Genomic DNA, 18288 nt, shown 5'->3' on the forward strand with positions numbered 1-18288 from the left:
CTACATGGAATATCAGTACCAGGAGATAGAGACATTTTAGGATCAATGCAAGTTCAAGGCCAGTCAGGCCACACAAGGAGACCCTGACTCATAAAACAGCAAAAAAGGGGAGGTTTTATGTTCCCCTTTATGGGTTCACCTACACTATAAGGAGGTAGGTGTAACTCCAATAATGAAGGTAAGTGTTACATTAAAGTGTAAAACAAGGAGGAAAATTTGCCTTAATAGATTAGAGGAACTCAGCAATTTGAATGTTCATGCAGTAGTTGACAGGGTTACTGATTTTAGTATAGTTATGTAAATATACATCCAGTACAATTAATTGAGTCATTTTAATGATATAAGACTCACAGATGCTAAGGACATTGTTAGTGTTAGAGCATGTTATTGGTATGAAAGAAACCCTGGGTTCAGTCTCCAGGATTGAAAGATATGTGTTATGTATGTAACGCATTTGTGTGTAATAAATAAATACCTTTTATTATAAATAATAAATAAATAAATACCTTTTAGCTATGATCAAGTGTAAAGCATATATTTTAATAATTCAGAGTTTTTTATATACCCATGTACATATATATGCTTTCATAGCAAATGAAGGACAAACTTGAATACATTTAAAAGAAAAATAGTAAAAAATATGTAACAGTTTTGGCTTCATTTACTGAGGCGTGAGAGGGTTGGTCAGTTCAGTATGTTTGGGACAAAGCTAAAAATAATGATGAATTGGGTACACATTTATGTTGGGTTTAGTTAGTTATATTTACATAAGTTTTGTTGTTTTTTAAATATTCTTGAATCTTCACAGAGCAGTAGCTCCCAGTAATAGCATACCTCTCACTGTAGAAACTAAGCCAGGAGACGCACTGAAATATGGCCCATGCACTGCAACCTACATGACCTCAAGCTACTCTGGAAAATTATTCCAATAGCCATATAAATTGTGAGGACAAAATTTAATTCTTATGATTTTCTATCTAAAACTGAGAAATCCCTTCTTTTTTTTTGTGGTTTTTCGAGACAGGGTTTCTCTGTGGTTTTGGAGCATGTCCTGGAACTAGCTCTTATAGACCAGGCTGGTCTCGAACTCACAGAGATCCGCCTGCCTCTGCCTCCCGAGTGTTGGGATTAAAGGTGTGTGCCACCACCGCCCGGCGAGAAATCCCTTCTTAAAGAGATCTCCCTTCAAAAATTTGTGTTAGCACACATATTTAATCTCAGCACTCAGGAGGCAGAGGCAGGCAGATCTCTGTGACGTGAAGGTCAGCCTAGTCTAATAGTGAGTTCCATGCGAGCCAGGGCTGCATACTGAGACCCCAGAACCCTTTCTCAAGAAAAAAGGAGAAAAAAGGAAAGAAAAGGATTCCAAGGCATAATAGATATAATACATCATGCAACCTTTCCATAGAAATAAAATCTTAGATTAATATTGCTAGAGGAGAGAATGAGTAATTTTCTTGCTGCTTTGGAAAGAATAACAAAATTATTGTCAAAACATAGAGAACAAATATTATAGAGTTTGGTCAAGCAGTTAATCAAAGCAGTTATATTTGAGACTGAGTAGTTGATCTCTGTTGGACTTTTAATATTTTATATGAATTGGAAATGGTACATCATTATAATAATTTCTTCCTTCTTTCCCATTCCTCTACCTCTTCTTTCTCCCTTCTTCTTCCTCCTCCTTTCCTGCCCTCCCTTCTCCTCCTCCTCCCTACTCCTTGCTTCCTCTGTTGTCTTTTCATTACTGGAAATTGAAACTAATGCCTAAAGGGTGGGAAGCAAGGGCTTTCCCACTGATCTAAATCTCAAGAAAAATGTATTCATTTGGTTGCATTGAGAATTATATTATCTAAAACTGCAGCTCTGGAGGTCCCAGTCTATGACCTTGAAGGACACCAGCACTCACATGCACCTGCCACTCTTCCACAAACACATAATTTAAAAATCAATAAAATAAATTTAAAGAGTGGTTCCATAGCAGGATTCTATTTTTAATCACAAAAAGGAAAGTTTTATAATGTCTTCCTAAAGAATTCATTTAAAAATTACTTTTTAGCATTGTATGTTGAAAAAGAAATTACATGTATATGTATGTAGGTTTTGTGGGTGCGTCTAAGGTAGTTTCTTAAGTTTCTGTTTCTCTTCAGTGGCTTCTGATTTTCATTTTGCTTCTGTCCACATTTTTTGCCTGAATTTCTTAGATGTATCTGGTAGTCAAGACAAGGGGAATAGAGCAGAGAAGTGACTAATTTGGTGACAATGTTTCTTCCCACCTAATTCTCTCTACATAATGAAAATTGAGGATAATAATTCTCCTTTTTCATGTATTACAATACAGTAAAAAGTATCTATACCCTGCAGGAGGGAGGAGGTAAAATAGAAAAGCTAATGCTGAGTTCATTCTCCCCCTAGTTCAGCCTTTGGTCTTTCCTAAGAGAGAGCAGCGAAGGTGAGGGATGATGATTGGCTGCATCCTGGAATGTACTGCTCAGTGGGATGCAGAGTGAATGGCCAGGCACAAAGGCCTTCTTGAACTATGCATCCAGGGGTCAGAGGTCAGGCCTTTATCTTCTGCATAGTCTTCATGAAATAATAAATAAAAGGGGGAAAATGCCCAGACGACATTTTGGTTAATGTTGTTGAGGTAATTGCTGCTTCACAGAACATGGTAAAGATAAATATATGGAAACAGATAAATATGATCAATCAGTTAGAGTTTGCACATGGAATTTTTGTAGCTGTCTATGCATGGCTTTGCTATAATTTTCCATCAAGGTTCTAACTTTATTCTGAGTGTCCATGGGCTGTTGAGCGCATTTCTGTAAGCACTGCCATACCCTTCAGTAGGAAAATAGTCAGGTGATGGAGCACTTATCTCCCTGCAAGGATCTCTGGATCCTCTGAAACGAGGATGGAGTGCCCCGTGTGTGGAGTTCACTTAGTCATATGAGGGGCACTGATTCAGCTTCCAGTGCCTGAGCCTGAGTTCTCCAGAGAACTCCAACATCATCGATTTCTTTAAGCTAGAGTACACCTGTGAGCAGATGCATCTTTAAATTTTCAACCTTCTTTTGGAAGAAGGGTCTGGAATGGCAGCCTTACCAATCAGTCTCTTAGGGAGCTTAATGCAGGAGACTTTCTGTGATTTCAATAACAGTCTGGGTGACATAGTGAGTTAGGGGACACCCTAGGATATGTATGCAGTGAGATACCGTCTCCGCAAGCCCCAGGAAGTCATCGCTGGAAGCACGCATTTATGGATCTGTCCTGACTCTCAGTGCTCGTCAACTCCTGTAAAACTTTGCCTTATCAAAAGGACAGACCATGAAAGCATTTAGAATCAGTAGCTGGGAATATATGATTCGGAAAGCAAATATAAGACGTACACAATGGAGCTAATAACTCAACTTGAGTGGTGGTGAGGCCTCCAAAATGACTGACAGTTTTCCCCTGAGTATCTGACCCACTTTCATTTGGGTGCCATAAATACTTATTTCATTGCCCAGATAGATGCATCCCATGGATTCCTTAAGCTCTTTAACATACTGAGTTCCCTTCCCACCAACCCTATGTCTTCCACATCTTCATACTCTGAGCTTGTTCTCAGACTTCCGGACAGACCTTTCTCCCACTTCCTCTTATGAACTATTAACAATCTATCAATTTTTGCCAATCTACACTAATAAGGACAGCTGACCAGTTAATGTATTTCATTGATAAAGTAGTTTAATAGGAGGCAGGTAAACATCTTTCACAGTAGAGGAGTGGGAAGGGTCAGTGTGGGTGGGAAGCTGCTAGAAGTTGCCCTCTTTGCAGGGAGAGCAGGACTCAATGGCCAGAATAGAGCTAGCGGTAAGAAGTAACCAGCTTCATCCGTGTGTAAAGAGATCCTTTTGGTGAGCTTTTCTTGAATAGAATGTCAGGTTGTGACGGCACGGCCACACAGAGGAGCAAAGGAAGGAAAGACTGAGTAGGCAGGGCAGAGGCAGATAGCGGAGGGTTGTCAATGGTTACGCTGAAAAGGAAGGATTGTTTTAAATATATTTTTATTAATTCTTTGGAAATTTTATATATACATACAATGTATCTTGATCATATTCACCCCCAACTCCTCCACAAATCGTCCCAGTCACTTCAACACCCTTCCCATTTTTGTGTCCTCGTATTTTCTTTTTAAACTATTTTTAATAATCCATCAGGTTCAGTCTGTGCTGCCATAATACTCATGGTTGTGGGCTACCAAGAGGACCATGGTTGATCAGTTAGGGTGCCACACCCTTAAAGCTGACTGTCCATCCTCAGCAGCCATCTGCTGTCCATAGCTGCGCAGCCAGGAGCAGGGTCTGTGAGACCCTCTCCCCTCCACACTAGAATGCTGACTGGCTTGACTTGTGCAGGTCTAGTGTAGGCCACCACAGTGTTCTGATGTCATGAAAGCAGTGGCCCTGTCGTGTCCAGAAAACACTGCCTCCTTCCAGTCCTGCCTGACATCTGGCTCTCACAGTCCTTCAGCTGGCTTATTCAATGTCCCCTGAGCCTTTGGGAAAGGAGTGTGATACAGACATCCAATTTATGGCTGAGGACCCCACAGATGTCATGAGTTTATGCATTAACTGTCATCAGCCACATAAAGAAATCTCTCGGGGGCTGGAGAGATGTCTCAGCGGTTAAGAGCATTGCCTGCTCTTCCAAAGGTCCTGAGTTCAATTCCCAGCAACCACATGGTGGCTCACAACCATCTGAAATGAGGTCTGGTGCCCTCTTCAGGCATACACGCAGAAAGAATATTGTATACATAGTAAATAAATAAATAAATATTAAAAAAAAGAAAAAGAAATCTCTCTGAAGACCTGAGGGCTGTGCTAATCTGTGGGTATACAAGGATTTTATCAAACAGCAAGTATGGACCTTGGGAGGCTTACAAACTTCAAATGGAAATGAAATAATGGTAGTTTTGAAAGATTAATCTGACAATATAAATATATTAGGATAAAGAACAAAAGACTTAACTAAAAATAAATTTAAAGAATTCTGTCATTGCTTAGAATTCAGGGGATGGGCATGCAAACACTGTCTTGGACAGACAATGAAATCAAAGGTAGTAGAACACACAGAAAGAAAAAAAAGGCACAACATGAAAATACAGCAAAGAGAAAAGGTGTAACCAAGAAACCACAAGGAGCCAAACTCTTCCTGATGTGAATGAAGTGGCCTCTGGGAAAGGGACCAACAGGCACAAAACTGCTGCAGCCACTAATGGCGACCTTCACCATCATTGCTCCTGAGTTTCCCTGTGATAGCTGGGTGCTCATCCTAAGGACCCTGTTTACTGAGAAGCCTGTCCAAATATAGCATTCCCAAGTTCATGAGACATCTTCCCCAGATGCACACACACCACTACACAAGCAGACAAAGGCACATGCACTCAGATAGACTGCCCTCTTTCCATGACTCCATCGCAAGACAGAGGTGCAAACCAGAAACTAAATCCTTAATGTACTCAGACTGAGAACTTTTCTGCTCGCTGTCCTCAGAAGACAGTGTGGGAGGTAATACACAATTGAGAAAAATTAAATGTTTCTAATTAAAATTTCACTTCATAAGCTTTATCTTGGAAATATGCTTCCCATTTAACAGACTACCAGTTAATTATGACTAGGTCAAGTCTAAGTTTTAATTAAGATATAGTCCCTTTTCATATAAATCTAATTTGGATGGTTTTGAGAAAAAGATGACTGCACACATTTTATTTTTTCAAATATTCAAATATATCAAATTATAATTTGTCAATATTAATCACCACAAAGGGTCTTTTTGAAAAAATCACAAGACTGAAAAGAATTGCTTTTGTACCCATATGAAAATTGTCAGTATAAGGAAAATCAAAAAGAACCATGCAGATAACATGAAAACTATTTCTATGGTACACTTCCATTTGAATGTGTGTTAACTATCAAATGCCAGAAAAATATGCAGTTACACTGATATTTATCCTTATTGTGTTTATCCTTTCCTATGATCATATTAACAACTTCCACTTATCAATTAATTACTGCTATGGATAATTCAATATAGTGATGTTCATTTCAAAGCACCAGCTCTTGAAATTTGGATCTTGAGTTTTACATGCACCCCTGTGACTGCTGATCATCAGGAAGCAATGTTTTCCTTTAGGGAACACAACAACAGGCCTTTGCATACATCTACCAGTAGATGGAGTAGACAGCATAATTTATTACAAAGAACAAGGGCAACGGAAGGAAAATCAGTTTCTCTGGAATAAAACAAATCTGTAAATGAGATTTTCTTCAAAGGAAATGTGCCCTGTATGTGCTAGATTTGGTTTGACTGGTTACTGAATCAAAATGAATAACTTTATTAAATAATCAATCTTTGCAGAAAGATAAATTAAATTTACAAATGGGAGGCATTGCTTGCATTTTACTTTATTCAAATCAACTAAAATTAGCTTTCCTTTAAAAAAATTTTTACAGGGACAAAGACTTTTTGATGTGTTCACTTAGTAAGGACGCTAAACACAACCCTGCTTTACAGGTGGCGGGTGCATAGCGAATAGTATTTTCTAGGGAATATAATTGACTAATCCTGTTATGTCTGTAGCAACAAATTAACCTTATTACTACTAGTAAATGGTGATTGATTATTTATGCAAATAAGTTGCCATGTTCGGCTTTCTGATTGAAATAAACATATAAAAAAGGTGCTTTACTATAACTTGAACTTTTTAATTAATAAAGCCCTGAGGGGGTCTATTAATTCACTCATTGCAATATTAGTTATTTACTCATGTAACTCCTATCAGCACAAACATATTTGCTTGAATAAAGATGAGATAACAATAAAAATTATGAATAGCTTCTAAAACTATTTAAAAATGTACATCAGATTCATGCTAAAATAGGCTTAAAATTAAGTTGAAATTTTAAATTGCATCAGCAAATATCAATATAACAGCATAATCAGTCTAAAGTTAATTCAATAAATAATATTATACATATCTGAATTAACAAACACAATTTTGCCCTTAAAAATTCTTCAATGTGGGGAGGGGGAGAGGGGTAGGGGACAGGGGTGAGGGAGCGATGTGTGTGAGGAGAGGGAGGGAAATGGGAAACAGGGAGGAGGCGGAAATTTTTTTTTTCAACAACTAAAAAAAATAAATAAAAAAATTCTTCAATGTTTTTAAAACATTATTTATTATAGTAGGTTCAATATTATTTTAAAGCATTATTTATTATACCTACTAACTATAGGAATTTAATTCTATAATTAGTATATACAATGAATATTAATATTATTATTACTAGATTATTGGAACTTCCAATAAACTATGTTCTTTTTTAAAAATGTTACAGGGTTTCTTTTTTTTAATTTTCTTTTTTTTTAAGTTGAAAGTGCATTTAATACACTTAATTTATTTATTTTTCTTTTTTAAATTTATTTATTTATTAAAGATTTCTGCCTCCTCCCCGCCACCGCCTCCCATTTCCCTCCCCCTCCCCCGATCAAGTCCCCCTCCCTCATCAGCTCGAAGAGCAATCAGGGTTCCCTGACCTGTGGGAAGCCCAAGGACCGCCCACCTTTAATTTTTGAGACAGGGTTTCTCTGTAGCTTTTTTGGTTCCTGTCCTGGAACTAGCTCTTGTAGACCAGGCTGGCCTAGAACTCACAGAGATCCGCCTGCCTCTGCCTCCCAAGTGCTGTGATTAAAGGCGTCTGCCACCACCGCCCGGCACAGGGTTTCTTTTTACACAGTTCAACAAAACTGTTTGTACACGGATACACTTCTTACAAAAAGTATGTACACTTGCGATTGACAATTAAAACACAGATCTTTTGAAACTGAGATTTCCTAGAGTAAGCAGTCCAGGAGAGTTAACCTAAATAACTAAGAGTAGTTTTAAATCCAGAGTTCATTGCCATCCTCTAGCCAAATCACTAAGGAAATGAGTAACAATACTCACATAGAAGTGTTTGGGTTTCATTTTTTGTTTAGGAAAGTATTTTAAATTCCTTGATAAATAGAACAGAACAGCAAAATCATAAATGAAAATGGCTGTTAATTGGAGTGAGATTGCTTATAGACAGCAACTTTTTCCTATTAAAAAGTTTCGTGCCAGGAGACTGGAAGGTGGCTGTGTGCCTACGCCAAGTGTCTCTTAGGATGCACTTCCATGCCCTCAAAGCCCAGCACGGTACCCATGGAGGGCAGGCATTCAGAGATGTGGGATTCAGAGTAACAGGCTGAAGTGAAGTCATGGTCAGTGTAGTAAATCTTTGTAGCCTTCGAATTCTACGTCTCTTATGTTGTGATGACAAACTGTTTAAAACAAAGTGGAACAGATCTGGTGGAAGGACAGGAAAGGCATGCAATTCCCGGCATCATCTGCCAGCACTCCCGATCTCATGGACAGATGAACAGACCAGACAATAAGATGGTATCACTCGTCTAGTGTATCACCAAGATGTTTGTCTTGGGAGGGGGTACAGAGGTTATTCATTCATCTCTTTTTAGTTAACTATAGTTAAATATCAAGATTTTGATAACTACATATATCAAATTGCCAAACCAATAAAATCTGACATTTTATAGTATTCTCTAAGAGAGGAGATTGGATAACACATCTTCGCTTGCAATGTCCTAACGTCAACGACATCACGTAAAGTGAAGGTGGAGGACACCCATATGGAGACACCACTGTAAATATTGCTAATTAATTCTAATATAAACTAAGTGGATATCTAAAATAAATAAAGGAGCCAGTTCTGTTCTTCCACTCTTAGGTCCTGGGGCTTGAACCCAGGTCATCAGCTGGGGGGAAGTACTTTACCTACTGAGCCATCTCACCAGCCAATCCATGATTTAAAGCCGTATCTCTCTGTGAAGAATATTCTAAATGCAATGGGCTTTCCTAGCAATTGTAACAAAAATCTTAAGAATAAATTTCTAAGTGTTCTAAATTCCACAGTTATCTCTCCATATGAAGTTGTAAATGCTGAGGCAATTTGCTGTAAAGGTTTTTACCTGACAACTTCCATCAAAACCTAGAAAAGGAGGAACAACAGTCATAATCTCAGCATTCGCTCGATTAAAAGAGAAAAGCTGAAAGCCGGCTCAGCTTAATAACTTGCTAGCTCTTGGTCAATTCACAACACAACAACGAGCCACTCGGACTAGTGTTGAAGGCGAGGTTACGCCCTTCGTGCTGTGTTATCAGTGTGGTGGACCACTCTGCTGACTGGGACCTTTCCACCAGTGCCTCAGCGGCTGCCTCTATGAAGCTCTGTCACAGACCAATCACAGCGCCTGCGCGCACCTACACAGAGACAAGAAATTGAACTTGAAGTAGTGTCTTTGTGGTATCTTTTCAACAAGTCATGTCCTATTCAGGCTGCTACTTTATCTCTGTCAGGCGAGGGGTCCAGGTGGCTCATGGGAGCTGCCAGGCACAGGTAGACTAACCTGCATTGTGCTGAGCAGGTAATGCATCTTGCGGGCTTGCTGATCTCTTTGCTTCTCTTCCCGCTCCAGGCGAGCCTTCCTCTCTTCTCGCTCTTTCATCTCTGCAAATTCCTCCAAAGCCTCCCTGCATCAAAATTGTCAGCAGTTACTCTGATGACATCTGTTGAGTCCCTAATTCTTTCACTGATGAAAATCAAGATTTTTGAGGGGCAATGATCACCCACATCCATCAAAATCAAGGGTGCAATTTATCTTGCCTGTGAATTCTGTGGAAATCTTTGCCCTTGTTAGACAGCGTTCAAGTGACTTTTTCCTGATGGAGTTTTCAACACCAAAGGGTATGTGTTATAATTACTACAATAGCAAAAGAAATGTCAAAATCCACTGCAAAGGGAGTGGCTTTTTACATCCCTAAATATCCCAAGAAACGTGTGCCTTAAATTTTAGTTTGTATTTACAAATGTCTACTTATTTTGCATGCTAATCACTATTTTTTTAAAGTGCAGATTTTTTACATGCTTAATTGATTCTATGTTTACTTCAGTTAACAGTTCAATTAATACCAATAAGATTACACATATTATCCTGCATCTAAAGTGACATTTTATTCAATTACATAAATAATTTAAATAAAGGGCTAGGTTAAGTTAAAATCTTTCTAAGGCATGAAAAATTCCACTAAAATAATGAAAATTTTAAATGAAAAAATTAAATGAAAAATAAGCTTCAAATTATACTGCATGATAAATAGCTTCCAAATAGGACACGATATTATCAAATAAAGAAGAAGGACTACATCTTTTGTTTCCATTAAGAAATTTATCACTCATGTCAGAGCAGCATTTTAATACTGCTGTTTTATTTTTAAAATAAATACATAATTTGATATTTACTTTCATATGTAAAATCTCCAAGAAAACATCATAGCTTTTGCTTCATATATGTCAGGGAAAACTAAAAGGAGATAGTCCAAAAAAATAAAAATACAGGCTTCTCCTTGCTACCTGACTGTGGCGGAATATTTGCTGCAGTGCCCTGCTACAGGCTGGTAACACTTCACACAAGGTTACTTACGAAACACCCCGACATTTAAAGATCACCATGCTAGGCTACCGCAGTAGAGCAATTTTTTCAACATAAGATTAAATTGCAAAATAAATGAATTACTTGGAGTGGCACAGCCCCCATTTTGTCACCCTTCCCTTGAAAATTGCTTATTAATATGAAAAAGAAAACAGAAAATAGCCTGTTTTCCTTTATGTATATATTTGGGGGGGGTTCTGCACCCACTAGCCTGGGCTAGCTGCACATTTAGATTGTGCTGGCAAGGTGGTACAATGACCCCTCTGACTGCATCTCGAGGCGATTATTAATCGCTAAGTAACCCAGTAAAGCCAAACAAATCTGTTTCCATTGAAAGCATCTCTGTCTGTGTCTGCGAGTTTGTTCTGTACCAAACAAACCTCATTAACTGTGTCCACTTTTTGACAAAGAACCAGGAGTTAGAGGAATTGGTGACCTTTCTTTGTCCTTAAGGTACACGTTTCAAGACAGTTACATATGAGCAAATGAGAATTTTTACCAGGAAATATACAATCATGTTACACAAAAACATAAGTGCATTATACATTTTAGTCTTTACTTTTGTTGGTTTATAAAAATATTTGCATGAAAAATAAGCAAGTCCTCTGTGCTGCCTCCGATAAGGCCCTGAGATAATGTGGAATAACAAGCAGAGGTGCCAATTATCCTAGTTTATGTCATGGAGAAACAAGCACAGATGACAATTTATCTACTGTCAGGAACGGATGAAAAGCTGGACTGGCAGGGTTTCTGAGTGCAGGCAAGGCTGCAGGCACCTCCGTTCACACCCGAGATGGAGACGATACTTTCTACCGAGTCAGCCACGCACATCTTTTATCTTACGTTCCTGTTCTCTACTATAAAAAAATACTTGAATTTTCTGCATCACTTTGTCTATAAAATATTTTGTGAGAGTACATATAAATTAAAACTACTGCAAATATGAAGATTTATTTTTTAGTACATTTTAGCAAAGGATTTTATAATGATAAATATTTGCATATTCTAAAATGGCAGGGATAATAAAAATAAAAGTAGCCACTGGGAGGCAATATAATGGAGTAGTTAGAAACATACTCTGCAACAAACCTGGTCGCACAAACTGCACTGTGCTGTTTGATGGCTGTTTAACCTCTGAACTTCAAAACCTTCATCTAGAAAGCGTAAACACACTAATACTGCCACCCTTCTCGTTAGCAATGGTGAGGATCAGATATGCTGAATCTATGCAGAGTATTGCTATGCAAGCATTAGTTTTCTTCAGCCCTCCCTATACACGAGGTGCAAGGCTACTACTGACTTTATTTACTACAGATTTGCCATACTGTGTCTAAATCCTTCAATGTTTTTCCTTCTGATGGTTACGTACTGTGTGGGTGAAATGTCAAAGTGAAAACAGTACCTGGCATGAGATGTGAAACTGTCACCAGCGAGAAAGAGGAGGACATCAACAGGTGACTAAAGCTCTCTTTCCTCAGTCCTCATACCACACCCTGGGGCTGCTTCACACTGAGGAGAAGGTTCACCTTGTGAGCTTGGAAGAAACCTCTGTGGCTACAAGGATGTCTGCTAGGCTCTGTTGCATCACTATGTGTGGAGGGCGTGGCCAGAGCTGGGTGCTCACACATCATCATCACAATCCCCCACACTGAACCAAAGCACCCTAGCCTGCAGCTGCCAGGAGTGCTGGCTGCTGACTGGTCACTGATAACCTCACTGGGGAAAAGTAACTCTGCTACTCTCTCCTCGCAGGTGGCATTTGTTGACTAAGGGAGGAAACACGTGCTTGGAGCGGAGACTGCCCCACTGTGGAGCACTGTACGGGCCATCCAAATCCCAGAACGTCCCAAGCCTGGCTGGCACCAATGAAGTGCATTAAAACCTGTCCACTCTTCCCCTTTTCAGCTTCTATTCCTCGCTCACTCACTAGATCAGCCTCTGGAAGTCTCTTTGCACTGGAGGCATGCGCACTTTCCTTTCCTCGCCCCTGCAGCACTGATCCTAACCACCCCACAGCACCAGCACTTTAGTCTTGTGTTCTCCGTAGGATACATGGATTATCTCCCTCATGACTCATGTCCTCTTAGGGAAGAAAAGCCCCCACGGGACAGACGATCAGCCTGGCTTTACAGATCAGGAGACTAGATCCATGGAGACCATATCCACCAAACATCCACAACTAGAAAGTGGAATTGAGCTCCAGGTCTGACTCCAAAATTTCTGCCTTTAATCATGACATTAAATTTGTATTACATATTTTGCTTAATCTAGTATTAGATACTGATAGGATTTCTCTTTCTGATAAAACTACTAAATATCATAGTGCCTGCACTACTTTTTAAAACATACAAGAGGATAAAGATAAAATGGGACAATTTTAAATTAATTACTCTATTATCATCAGTTCTTAGCATTAGAAGGAGATGGCTACATAGAAACATGGAATGTGATTTTCATTTAGAGCCATGGGTTTCTCTTCCTTTGGATATGCTTTCCACTTGTCATTTACTGATGAAGTGAAATGGGCAGGGTGCATGTTTCTAATTTTCAAAGGATGGAAAAATACTTTGAAGCTATTAGGCAGACAGAACTCACAAAGAGTAAAATGTTACAAGGTCTTTGAGGCTAGACCCTGGCTTCTATCCGCCCTACTCAACAATGCTCCCTTCAGGCACCATCATGCCTTGGTCTTAGCTGGTTCCATCCTAGCACACCCCAGGACCTTCGCTTACAGTACATGCATGCCCTTTTGCAGCATCCTTTACGTTTGAATTCTCTTCCCACTGCCCCTCTCATTACTACAGTATAAATTTATTTTTCCTTCAAGAACATAATAGCATTACAACATATGTTTATACATATACAAACTCCATAAACTGCAAACTCCATAAAAACAAATACTTCATCTATGTTCCTGCCTATTCAAAGGAAGAAGTAAATCTATTTTGTAAAACATTTCTGGAAAGCAGGAGCATTATGATAAGCATAAACTGTTAAAGGATTTATTGTCTCCATGTACGTATTTAGGTTTCTGTATTTGAATGATGGCAGAAACTCCAGGGAAGTGACAGACAGGAAAGGGCACTGTCCCGCTCAGTGCTGAACTAGAATGGGCATACATTTCTTCCTTTCATTCAGGAACTTATGTGTTCCCACGACACACTCTTTCTTTTCCTATAGTGCCTTGGTAAACTGTTTCTTGATTTTCCCTAATGTCTATGCCAAACGAGAAAAATATTTCCCATGAACTACTTTTTGAGAAATGACATCCTGCTCAAAATTGTTTGCACAAACAATCCATATTGAAAACGTATGGGTCCTGAGGGTCTGACTCTTGTCAAGCGTGGTGACAAGTTCCTTCTTCATTCACTGAGCCATCTCACTGGCCCTCAAATATCTCTCCCCATTCTTTCAAGAATGTTTAGCTGTTTGCACCATCACAAGGCTTCCTTCTTCTTTTATAGGTCTAATACACTGCACAGTCCACTCCAGCGCATGTGAGCATACAAGCACTAAAAATAGTCCTACTAAGTGCTAGGATGCTACTGTGGAGTCAAAGCTTAGTCTGTCTGATTAGGAAGTGTGTGGAGAATTTGAGGGAAGGACAAGAGTTTCTTATGATAATCCAAGAAAGTAAAAGGCAGGTAAAAACGAAGTATTGCTAAATGCTACTTTTCATGTGGAATCTGAGAGGTTTTAAATAGCAAATTCTTGAGGGTGTCCCTCCCTCTATGGTATTTATATCATTATGGGAAGTAGGGTATGAAGCTGTTCCCTAGCACATGAGGATTGCAAAAGATAACGATTATCTGCCAACAAGAGTGTTCACACCAACCAGGTACTGGATCTGCTGGCATCTTGATGTTAGACTTCCTAGTCTACAGAATTGTGGGGGAAAAACAAACACTTGTGTATTTAATAATCCACTCTATGGCATTCTGTTACAAAGGGCATAAGTAAGTCAAACATCAAAACTCAGAATTAGAGTTCATTCACGAAGGTGTCGCGCCCATCTCAAAGCCTGCTCTAATTTCTGTAGCTCGGTATCCTACAGTCACATTGTAGACCCTTCTACAGTCACACTGTGGACCCTCCCACAGTCACACTGTAGACGCTCCCACAGTCACACTGTAGACCCTTCTACAGTCACACTGTAGACCCTCCTACAGTCACACTGTGGACCCTCCTACAGTCACACTGTAGACCCCTCCCACAGTCATACTGTGGACCCTCCCACAGTCACACTGTAGACCCCTCCCACAGTGACACTGTGGACCCTCCCACAGTCACACTGTAGACCCCTCCCACAGTCACACTGTAGACCCTCCCACAGTCACACTGTGGACCCTCCCACAGTCACACTGTAGACCCTCCCACAGTCACACTGTGGACACCTCCCACAGTCACACTGTAGACCCTCCCACAGTCACACTGTGGACCCTCCTACAGTCACATTGTGGACCCTCCCACAGTCACACTGTAGACCCTCCCACAGTCACACTGTAGACCCCTCCTACAGTCACACTGTAGACCCTCCCACAGTCACACTATAGACCCTCCCACAGTCACACTGTAGACCCTCCCACAGTCACACTGTAGACCCTCCCACAGTCACACTGTAGACCCTCCCACAGTCACACTGTAGACCCTCCCACAGTCACACTGTAGACACTCCTACAGTCACACTGTAGACCCTCCTACAGTCACACTGTAGATTCTCCCACAGTCACACTGTAGACCCCTCCTAAAGTCACACTGTAGACCCTCCCACAGTCACGCTGTAGACCCCTCCTACAGTCACACTATAGACCCTCCTATAGTCAAACTGTAGACCCTTCCCACAGTAATGCTGTAGACCCCTCCCACAGTCATGCCCTAGACCCTCCTGCTCACTATTGTAGTACCTTGAAACCACTCTCTATCAAACAGTATACCACCCTTTTGAGTTTGCTTTGGAAAAGAGTTCCTGCACTGAGAGGGCTCTGCTATACTCTACAGTAGAACCAGGTTTCTGTACACACAGGGAAAGAGAAACCTGGTTCTACTGTAGAGTATAGATGGGGAACTACAAGAATTACGCATTCTGGGTTCCATCCACACTAGCTTATCAGAACTCCCAGGAAGGCCTGCAGGAATTATTCTCAGACTGGGGTTTGGGGGATGAATGGGAAGTCTCAGTTTAGTTCGCTAGGATGATGTCACCAAGGAACTCAGTGATGTTCCCGTGTTTCTGTAGTGACCCTATCAAGCACATTTCCACGTGAGTGAAGCATTATGAGGCGCCACGTGACAGGATGTGCATGTCACAAAAGAGTCTTGAAAATGATAACTTAGCAGAGAAATAAAGGGTGATATGAGATCCTTTAAAAAATCATAATTGCCAAAACCAGCAGAGAAAACCAGTAACAATACTACATAGAGTTCTCAAATAAGCATAAAATGCCACCATCTGTGAGAACAATTTTAAGGAAATTGACTTAAACTGCTTTATAGTCTTTAACTCAGTTTTGACAGCAAGCCTGACATTTAAAAATAAAACAAGTAAATGCCAATCATGTTTGCTGTGGATGTATTATGACATAAAGGTATTTAATTTTCAATCATATTTATTGGCTAAGTTTACATTTTTAGGTTTCCTCTTTTCCTTTCCTCCCTCCAGTCCCTCAGATGTACTGCCCCCTTATTCTCTCTCAAATTCTTGGCCTCTCTTTAATTACTCTCTCTCTCTCTCTCTCTCTCTCTCTCTCTCTCTCTCTCTCTCTCTCCTCTCTCTCTCTCTCTCTCTCTCTCTCTCTCATATATAAATAAAACCTGATCAATCCACTTAATGTTACATGTACATCCTAGAGGGTTGATCATTTGGTCCTGGATTACAACTCGAGGCCACTGCAGGGTGAAAAGGGTCAAGAAAAAGCACCCTGTCCCAGATTAGACCCAAGATGGAGGGCAAAGAGAAACACTCTGACCCTGGCATGACTTTTTGAAAACCCACCAATTCCTGGGTTTGCCCTTGAGTAAGGCTGCAGAATCCCACCAATCTCATCAATCCCTGATCTTGCCTCGGTATCAGACCACAAAAAATCCACCAATCCCAAGCCACCCTGGAAGCAGGGTGGGGACTGTCCCAGAAACCCTACATAAGCTCTGTACTCTGTTCAATGTGCTGCTTTTTCTCACCTTAGGCAGCCACCCTCCTGGATTCTTCCATCCCAATAAATCTGTTGAGTGAGGTTTGTTGTGCAGTGTGACATTTTCACCAGAGGGAACCCAGCTATGGACTTCATGAGGCAGAGCAGCATGGAGTAGAGCAGACTGGGGAAGCTTTCCCCTAGGGGAGCAGAGCTGTTATAATCCAGGGAGGCTATGCAGAGCAGTCACACTTCTCTGGAGCAGAGCAGAGCTCTAACAACTGCGCTGGGGAAACCCTCCCCTGCCAGAGCAGTGTTACAAGCTACTAGGTTTACAGTGACTCTGTGGTATTCCTGGCCTCCCAACTGCCAGGATTCCTTTCCATCTGAGCTGCAATGCTTACATCACTTTCCTAGTGATGAAAGAAGACTTTCTCCAGTTCTCAGCACTCCTTAGTGGCCTATAATTTCTTCTAGGGTTGAAGCCTTGTAAGATTTCCCCCCTACCATGCCAGCATAATTCCCAATTCCATTCTAAATATTTGTTCTTAGGCTCACAGATAAGTGCAGTCTTCATTCCTCATTAAGGGAACATCTCTTCGCAGCAGATGGAGACCATAACAGAAGACCACAACCGATTCAAATGCAGAGGGAAAGTGGTCATGTGGTGTCCACTCCCAACTGATATATCTATAATGCAACTCTTTACACCTAGGGCTCAGGGGCCATCATGAAAGAGGATAAAGAGGTACAGAAGGTTTACTGTGATCCTGCATGTCCTAGAAATGTCTGACTAGAACCATGAAGTTTAATCAACATGGCTGCCTAAATAAGATCGGAACCAGGATAAGGGTGATATCAAGATGCATACTTATACATTTTTATGACTGTCTGCTTTTAGTAGGTCCATATTTGATTAAATTAATAGAAAATAAAAGGAAAAAGAGATCCAGGCACAATGGTACACACCTGGAATCTCAGTACTTGAGAAGTAGAGGCAGGAAGATCAGGAGTTATCAGGTTATCCTTAAGAAAATATAGGCAAGCATGAGCTACACGAGACCTTGTTTCAATATGGAAATTAAATAAATAACAGATGAAATATAGTAGATGGTAAAGCCACAATAAAGCCAATCATATTCTTGGTTGGAATACTTAACATTTGAACACATTCTGATGGCTATGAAATCTTTAGATCATTTATCTAGAGACTTTAGTATTTCTAAAATATTTAGAAAGGCCCTCTCATTCAAGACAGAGGGCAACTATGGTGGATGGGGGGTGGCTTAGTTAGTAAAGTAACTGCCTTGCAAAAGCCCAGAGTTTGATTCCTAGAACCCAGATTTAAAAAAAAAAGCCAGGAGTGATGGCAAGCTTGTGAGACCAACCAATTACTTGCCAACTACTCTAGTCCACTTGGTGAACTCAAAGTCAATGAGAGGCCCTGTCTCAAAGAATAAGGTTATGATCACATGAAGAATGATACTCAAAGTTCTCTAGTCCCCATAAGTGATGGAGGAAGGTCATTGGTTAAATAAAAAGAAGCTGCTTGGCTCTCATTGGTTAGGAGATAGGTAGGTGGAGTAAACAGAAC

The 18288-nt window shown here is 40.3% G+C and overlaps 1 protein-coding gene across 1 annotated transcript in view; it reads right to left on the reverse strand.

Moving 5' to 3' along the window:
• Nucleotides 1–18288, reverse strand: part of Spata17 (spermatogenesis associated 17) — a 176815-nt gene that overhangs the window by 75328 nt on the left and 83199 nt on the right. The window contains 1 exon segment of the mRNA XM_075987601.1: nt 9484–9607. Coding sequence (XP_075843716.1) covers nt 9484–9607 — 124 coding nt within the window.

This window comes from Microtus pennsylvanicus, chromosome 10 (assembly GCF_037038515.1).
Source record: "Microtus pennsylvanicus isolate mMicPen1 chromosome 10, mMicPen1.hap1, whole genome shotgun sequence".
In the NCBI taxonomy this organism is placed as follows: Eukaryota; Metazoa; Chordata; class Mammalia; order Rodentia; family Cricetidae; genus Microtus; species Microtus pennsylvanicus.